We start from the raw sequence: 8884 nt of genomic DNA, 5'->3' as shown, positions 1-8884 counted from the left end.
ATTAAGAACCCCTGCTTTAGAACATTGATTTTGAAACTTGTGAATCCATTAGAATCGTTAGAAGACAGAATCACGATTCATATATGAATAGATTTTTACGTGCGCCTCTAGTTTTCTCTTCCTCTTCTCTAAAGCAGCGCAGCTGTCACGATGTGCATACTGTGAGGAGCGAGGAACGAGGAGAACATAGGAGAATCATAACCAACAGTCTTTATTTTACACCAAAGGAATCACACGTAGGACACGGGGTCGACGTTCAAGACAGCACGCCAGACACTATGAAACACAGGGTTTAAGTAAAAACTGAACTAATAGGACACACCTGGGATCAATAGAACTAAATGGGGAACACCTGGAACAAATGATCATAAGGACAGGAACGGGAAGGACCAAATAAGGGCATAAACAAAACATGAAGCACGTGGGGGACGAAAACACAAGACACAGGACTGACAGCAGCATGGCCTCGTGCACTTTGCTGCCTTTTCCCGAGGGCTGGGTTTATCTGGGTTTGTTACATCACAAACCCGGGAAGTAACTTGTTGTAGTCCCTACCAGCCATTTTTTGTAGACATTAAACTGCCAGAATTTTAAAAGATATCTCCGTTTTGCATTGAACTTTCAGCTTCGTAACTTTGCAGATATTGTTTATGCTCAAACAGCAACATTACACACTAACTAACGTTAAAAAAGTGAAATCGCAATCAACCACCCCTTTAAAGGGACTTTGGCTATAGCATCCAAGTGAAAAAGAATGCCTTTAATATTCAAAACATGCTTAATTTGTTATATTTCACTTCAACACTAACGTAATGGCTAATACACACACACACACACACACACATATTTATATATAAAACATGAAATAAACTTAGAATTATTAGATACTATTTCCTCTTGTTAGTTAACTTATTACTGTAAAAGCAATAGTCTATAACAAGTACATCTACTAATGCAAACTTTTAAATGCGTTTAAGATATATACCTCCTTACGTGCGACGTTACCAGGTGCTGTCCATGGCGGTGGTGCTGAATTGGTTATTATCAATGCCTCGAGAATCGATTATTCATTCTATGCACGCGCTGCTTCACTGCGTTATGTGAGAAAGCGGTGTTCTTTATAAAAGAATTGTTAGAGGGGTCATATGATGCTTTTTTAAAGATCATTATTTTGTGTATTTGGTGTAACAGAATATGTTGACATGCTTTAATTTTCAAAAAACACATTATTTTTCAAATACTGTACATTATTGTAGGTCCTCTATGCCCCGCCTCTCTCAAACACTTAGTTTTCTACAAAGTCCCTCCTTCCGACAAGCACAGTCTGCTCTGATTGGCCAGCTGACCCAGTGCATTGTGATTGGCCGAACACCGCAAGCACTCGTCGGAAATGTAACGCCCCTTACCATAATCACGAGCTTCAAGCTTTCAAAGTAAATATCAAGACAGTTAATAATGTCGTTAGTTTTACCATCAGTTCAAGCCCGAAAGGGCAACAGAGTCGCGTGACAGACACAGTAATGATGCAGTACACAAGCCACGGTTAAGACAGCTGACTCCACTGCGATGTGACCCTGTCTCTCTCTCTCCACACACACACATGCACATTTGGGTGCATTATGCAAATATTTCCACATAGTGGGGTAGATATGTGGGGGCGTGTTAGAATGAGCCGTTTTAGGGGGGCGTGGCAGAGTCTTAACTTTGATAAAGAATATCTCTTTGGTTTTGAGACTTTAGTCTTTGCAACTTCAGGGATCTTATATATGCACAATCAGCTTGTAACACTCCAAAGAGAAAGGAAAACTTGAAATCGCATCATATGACCCCTTTAATTTTAAATAAAGACACGGAAATCTTTCCTGTTAGTACGCAACGAACTTCCGTGAAACGTTTACTTTCGCTTTGCAAAATACATCACGTCAGGGAATAAAACCAAGAAAGAAAAATATATGACCAGAGCACCTCCCAGTGGTCATTTCGGGATATTCAGATGTGTCCAGCGCATTTTATGGAGGACTGTTTCCTGTAAGTACGTTTTTTATATTCAAAGAATTTGTCACTGATGATTCAAACGCGAGTTTTGAGCAGTGTAGAGTAGCACTTATTGTTTGTCATTTCTCCGATCACAAATGCAGACATGGTTTTATGTTTACGCGGCGCAATGCAACGCAACGCGTAAAAAGACAGTATAAGTCATTATAATCCGTAATTATGTCCCCACTGGATGCAACAAATGCCTCATTTATAATGGGTTTTTAATGTTTTTGTCTCGTCGCTCCGGCCGGACAGGGCATCACAATATGGTAAGGTGCGTAACATTTCCATCACACGCTTGAGGTATTTGGCCAATCACAACGCACTTGATAGCTGGCCAATCAGAGCACACCTCGCTTTTCAGACCGATGAGCTTTGTAAAAATCTACGTGTTTCAGAAAGGCGGGGCATAGAGGAGAAACAATAATGTACAATATGTGGAAAATAATGTGTTTTTTGAACCTTAAACCACATAAACACATTTCATTACACCAAATACACAAAATAATGTTCTTTTTAGCAACATCATATGACCGCTTTAACTAAGAACGTTTCGGGAAACACATATTACCGATAAGGTACAGCTTAAGGTATAACTTAAGAACAACGTAGCGTTAACAAGGTTTTGGGAAACGCAGCCCAGAAGGTACACGGACCGGAAACCTACGCTGCATATGTTGCGCCCCACACTGGGGCAAGCTCCGCAGCATACTTCCACCCGACAGTCAAAGCGGTATTATGTCATGAAAGTGTGGACTCAGAGGAAAACCACGAGGGTTTTAGGTGCAATTTGGGACAGGGCCAAAGACTATAGAAATGCAGTGTCTGTATTGACTGTAAATTTGTTGAAATGATTGTCATGTACAATAAATAATTTAATTCATCATTTTATAGATGTAGAGTTTTAAATTATTATTTTTTTATTTTATGTAGAAAAGTTAAATCGCCATCTTGTTCTGACCAAAGTGACTTAAACGCACCTGACGTCGTAATTACGACTTGTCAACTTGTAAATACGAACTTCCCAGGAGGACTTGAATGACATTAGTTTCAACCTTGATTAAATTCACCTGTAACTTTCTAGTAATCCTGAATACCTTGATTAGAACATAATACATGTCTTCATCGCATAAGCCATGATGGAGGAGGAGTTCCTTTTTTGCCTTTTATATGCTAATTTATGATCATAGTAGCCTTATTAACATGCACCTGTTGTCAGGGATGTAAAATACTTGAGTAATTTTACAATTAATTATTTTTACTCAGTGAATTATTTTTCAATCTAAATAATTATTGATTAATAATGATTTGATCATTAATCAGTCTATCAATTGCAAATAATTATATATCAATATCAGATGAACACAAAGGTTTAATGCGAGTGTATGAGACCACTTCAAACACCACAAAAAAAGTGAACACAATGGTAAAGTTTAAAATATTAGTATTTTTCTTTAACGTGGCTGTCATTTCACTTTGACATCGATTCATCAACAATCATAAAGATTACCGTTATCTTCAGTTTGTGTAGTTTTTAAAGCATAATCTTTGGACATCCCGTACACTTCCATTATATACAGAGAGATGGATCATTTTTTTCAAAAACCCTTTGTTTGTGTTCATCTGAAAAAAGAAAGTCATATGGCATGGCATGAGGGTGTAAAGTATGGAGGATCCCTTCAAGGACTGTGTGTGTGTGTGTGTGTGTGTGTGTATGTTCCACTGTGCTGCATTTGAATTGTTGTTGTATACACTAGATGGATGTGTTTGACCTGTGCCACTGTAAATTAATTTTAAATAAATAAAATAAATTTTAATTTATTGGTTATTAACATTATTAATTTGATTTTATTTGTCATCAAGGTGACTATAAACTGTCATTTAGTTTTTCATTAGTTTTTGATTGTTCCCAGGTGTGTCTTGTTATATTGTTAACCCCACGTGTATGTAAACTCCAGTGTTTCCAGTGTTTTATTTTATTTATTTTTATTTATTTTTGTCAGGTCTTGTCCTTGGATGTTCTGTTTCCTGGTTATTTTTTTTATACTGCATCTGGATCCTGCTCTGAGTTTTCATCTCAGAGTTTCACACAGCATTACAGAGACATTGAAGAGGTTTATGATGATAAAAAGGAACCCACCACATACACACACATCAACCAGCAAGTACGCATAATTTCTCACAAATACCCACACACAAATTTATACACTGCAAGGTAAAAAAAAAGAAAAATCAAACTAGCTTTTTTTTTGAGACTTCATTTTTAGAATTCCTCATTGTTACAGTGTGTCTTCTTCAAGATGAGTTCACATAATGTATATTTTTTAATTTTAGTTCATAAATGGGTAAAATAGGAGGAATTTTATGTTGCTTCAGTCCTAGTGTCCATTTACGGAATAAATAATCAAAAAATAAAACCATCTCATGATTAAAGTCATTATAATGTGAGATTAAACTAGTTAAATTTCAAGAAAAATGTCGAAATATAATGTTGAGAATTAAATCATAATTTTTCGAGAATAAAGTTGTTGTTTCAAGAAAAAAATCATTAAATTTCGAGAAAAAAGTCGAAATTAAATGTTGAGAATAAACTAATTAAATTAAGAGAAAAAAAGTGGTTTCGAGAAAAAACTCGTTACATTTAGAGAAAAAAAGTTGAAATGAAATGTTGAGAATAAACTAATTAAATTACAAGAATAAAGTCGAAATAAAAGCTGAGAATAAACACACTCATGTCATGTTCATTTTATCTCGTTGGACAGCGTTAGTCAGCGTCTGCAGTGGCGAAGGGCATAGAGAGTGATGCTCGTGGATGAAGTATATGATGCGATCGACCAGAGTTCGAATCTGCCTTTTGCCAAACTCTCTCTTCTTCCTTTTTTCATTACATATCACATTGGATGCTATTTACACTAAGTGAAAGTAGATGCTATTTACACTAAGTGAAAAATAGTGATATATTCTATTTACACTAAGTGACAACAGCAGCATTTTTAGCGATGTGCTATTTACACTAATTGAAAATAGCAGATCTTTGCAATAAGTGTAAATGGTAATTAGATGCCATTTATACTTATAGTGACAGATATTGTTTGCACCTCACTATTGTTGTACATTAACAGGATGCAATAATATCAGTGTAATGATTTGTAATGACCGCCATGGAGTGTAAATGATTTTCTTTATTACAATTATTAAATAGACGCTGCCTTATTGGTACAACCAGGGTTTCTGCAGACATGAACAAGTTAAATTTAAGACTTTTTAAGACCTTTTTAATACCACCTTATATGAAATTTAAGACCTAAACCTGTAATGGAAATACACATTTTATGAATAAACTAAACATTTTGAATTTTTACCTCAGTGTGTTTCTTCTGAGTTTATGTGTGCTGTCAAGCTCATTTGTTCTGAAGTCTTGAGACAAACAGAGTGAGCCTCAGCGCGACCTTGTATTCTGTATTCTGCTACTTACTGCAATTCTCTCTGATGACGCAGCAACTTACCGCGCGGGGAAGAAAAAATCTTCGGTCTGTCCAATGATTGTAAACAGTCATTAGGTCCGTCAGACTGAAGATATTTTAGCGGTAATGAGACCAAACCTATTTAAGACCCATCGAATCTGAATTTAAGACATTTTAAGACTTTTTAAGGCCTTATATTAGGAAAACGTTATTTAAGACTTTTTAAGGACACGCGGACACCCTGACAACAAAGCCAACACACCTATAGCCTACCTACACCTAAACCTACCCAATTAATACATCATTGCCTAACGAGTGTTTAATAATTGATTTCCACTTTTCCGATGTGATATGTGATGAAAAAAGGAAGAAGGGCGAGTTCGGCAAAAGGCGAATACGAACTCTGGTCGACCTCATCATATGCTTCATCCATACGCTCTACAACCGGCGCCACTGCAGACGCTGATTAACACTGTCCATTTAGATCAAATGAACATGGCCCGAGTGTGTTTATTCTCTGCATTTTATTTCGACTTTTTTCTCGAAATTTAACAAGTTTAATCTCGTATTATAATGACTTTATTCTCGAGAAGGTTTTATTTTTTATTACTGCTTGGCCCTAATCCTCTTCCGTAGTCCATTGTAGTGGACAAGAAAAAAATCTAATAATAAAAAAAAAAACCTCTTAAGGGGTTGGTTGATGCCAATTATGAGTCAAAACTGCAGAATAGATATCTGGAATTCATATTTTGACTAGTCAATACTAAATTTTGACACGTAGAGCCACGGCTTAGTATGTGTGACTGTTGGGACATTAGACCCCTCTATCTGGGCCCCTCTAAATAGGTTTTTTGAGCATGGGGATGTATATCAGATAGCAAAAACATAATAAAAGGTACACTTGTAAAAAGTGCACTTAAATCAATTACTTGGTGTGCTTAAAAGTATACTTTAACACTTTATTTTAGAGTGTCCTTATTACACATTACATGTACTTAGTAGTCAAGTTACCTTTATTTATATAGCGCTTTTAACAATACAGATTGTGTCAAAGCAACTTTACAGCATTAAATAGGAAAATAGTGTCAATAATGCAAAATGACAATAGTAAACAGTCAATTTTCAGTATAGTACAGCAATAACAGTATATTATGAATAATTGCAATAAAAATAATTATGAAATTACATATAAATATACATTGGGCTAAAATCCAAAAAGCACTTTTAATTTCAACTAATTGCATTTACTATATATTTAAACTATAATACATTTTAATTAAGTGCAAATAACATTCTAAAAGGAGTACTTAAAAGGAGTACTTAAACTTTTATTATAGTAATATTTAATTAAGCCATAGCAAAAGTAGTATTTGTGTATGTTGTCCATCACTGGATTTTAAGGATATTTTTGTTCACTCTTGTACAATAAATAATTTTGGGACTGCATTGGTTCACAAAGACCTCTCACTCACCTGCTCTTGGTTGTCGAGGTTGAGTGTGTCCCAAATGAATTCCTGTGGCAGTGAGAGTGGCTCTTCTCGAACACTGGGCCTCTCTGACTCTACTGGTCCGTGTGATGTCACTTTCTCATCTAAAAAAGAATGAATGCCGTTTGTTAGACATGCACACAGTTTCTACATGTTGTTTCTACCTGTGCACTGTGCATCATACCTATCTTAGGGACTGGCTGAGTATCCCAAAAGCAGTATGTGTGTCTCAGAGCCTCTTGTAGGTTCTTTGGAGGCCCATGACCAAAAGAAAACAGGTGTAGGGCTTTCTGAATCTCTTGTTGCTTCTCCTCAGAAAGAGAGTCCAGCTGGGAACAAATTCAACTGATAAGAAACAGGTAAATATACTCATACTTCTCATAAAAAATATCACGCATATAGATTATCAGTTACCATTTCAAAAGGGTCTTGTGGCCCCTCTTTAGCCCATGTTTGGCCCTTGTGTTTCTTTGTCTTCTTGCCTTCATCTCCCCTGTCTTCCTCTAAGCTCTTTTCACTGTATAAAAACATTACAATATAAAATAAAATAGAAATAAAAAGAGACAAAAATGACAATGAATAGATAGAGCACTTACAAATTTGCTCAGCCATCCATGAAAGTGTTTTCCGGTATTAGAGCAGCAACAATGTGGTCATTCAGCTCTGTAGTTTTGGGTGTTTGAGGAGTAGGAGCTTATCTTAATGTGCAGTGAGGGCAGGAGGGAGACACCCAGCCTCTATCATGAGTATCCACCAATCCGTTGCCTTACACACCCTCATGCAGTGATCCCTTATCTTAGTGCAGCACTTCAGGCTGGCCTTCAAAGCCATTAATAGAAGAGTTTAAACCATCAAACATCACGTTTTGCAAGTAGTTTTAGTACCTTTACTTGGGGCAATATTAGTTTCCCCTCATCATTACTTTAAATTTCAAGATTATTTTTCATCATAATGCCGTGATTTAAAAGTTTGTTGTAAAACAAATAGGTTTAGTTTGCTATAATATGACAACAGAAGCCCCTAATACAAATTAGTATGATTCTGCAATCCCGGAGACTGCTGTCAGAGAGACGCCTGTCCCGCCAGATCCAATCACCACTCCAGCATGGTCCCAATCACCTGAGTATTAACCCGGTTCACCTGTCACCCATTAATTATTCCCACATATAACCACCACCTCTGCACTCACTCAGTGTCTGGTCTTGAGTTTACTTTAGCACCAACTCCGCACCCTAAGTTGAAAATGTAATAGGATATTGGTGAAATAGATTTGGTAAACGCTCCTGTGCATATTTGTGTTTGAGCTCTGGAGAACGTCAAAAGTTTGTATTTCCAACGTGTTTTTGTAGCGTTGAGCAATGTGCTCGTGAATCCTCTCTGTTGCTACGTTTACATGCAACCAAATAATCCGTTTGTAATCGGATTGATGGCTCAGTCGGACTGAAAAGCCTTCATGTAAGCACCTTAATCGATCCGATTGAGCTCGACAATGAAATTTCGATCGGATAGAAGGGGGTGGTTTGTTCCTTTTCTAATACGATTGAGAGTGCATGTAAACACTCGATCATGTGCAATGACGCAGAAATAGCGTAATGACGTATGATGCGCAGAACGAACGGCTCTTCCTTTTGAATAAGTGTTGTATAAATGTGTGTCCTGTCATTATAAAACTCTCCTTTCACTCGGCAACTGTGAAGTGGAGCAGGACAACCTCCCACCTGTCCTTGTTTTGGATTCTCATCCACAGGCAACCGGTTTTGTTTTTTTACTGCGTGATTAATATGAGCAGCACGGCACAGCGGTTTATATATATTTATCCGTAAATGGATAAATATTAATTCTGCTGTTAAAAACAAATAAAGAAACCATGTAGGTTATATATATATATATATATAT

The 8884-nt window shown here is 36.6% G+C and overlaps 1 protein-coding gene across 1 annotated transcript in view; it reads right to left on the bottom strand.

Moving 5' to 3' along the window:
* The window catches only part of nmt1b (N-myristoyltransferase 1b), a 29459-nt gene that overhangs the window by 17365 nt on the left and 3210 nt on the right, over positions 1–8884 (bottom strand). The window contains exons 5-7 of the mRNA XM_016576138.1: positions 7403–7505; positions 7173–7317; positions 6974–7092 (exon numbers count right to left, since the gene is read on the bottom strand). Of these exons, the coding sequence (XP_016431624.1) occupies positions 6974–7092; positions 7173–7317; positions 7403–7505 (367 nt within the window). The remainder of the gene's footprint in view (positions 1–6973; positions 7093–7172; positions 7318–7402; positions 7506–8884) is intronic.

This window comes from Sinocyclocheilus rhinocerous, unplaced genomic scaffold, assembly GCF_001515625.1.
Source record: "Sinocyclocheilus rhinocerous isolate Xijiao unplaced genomic scaffold, SAMN03320098_v1.1 scaffold1676, whole genome shotgun sequence".
NCBI lineage: Eukaryota > Metazoa > Chordata > Actinopteri > Cypriniformes > Cyprinidae > Sinocyclocheilus > Sinocyclocheilus rhinocerous.
Note: the sequence above shows the minus strand (reverse complement) of the source record. Positions and strands in the feature narration are given on the sequence as shown.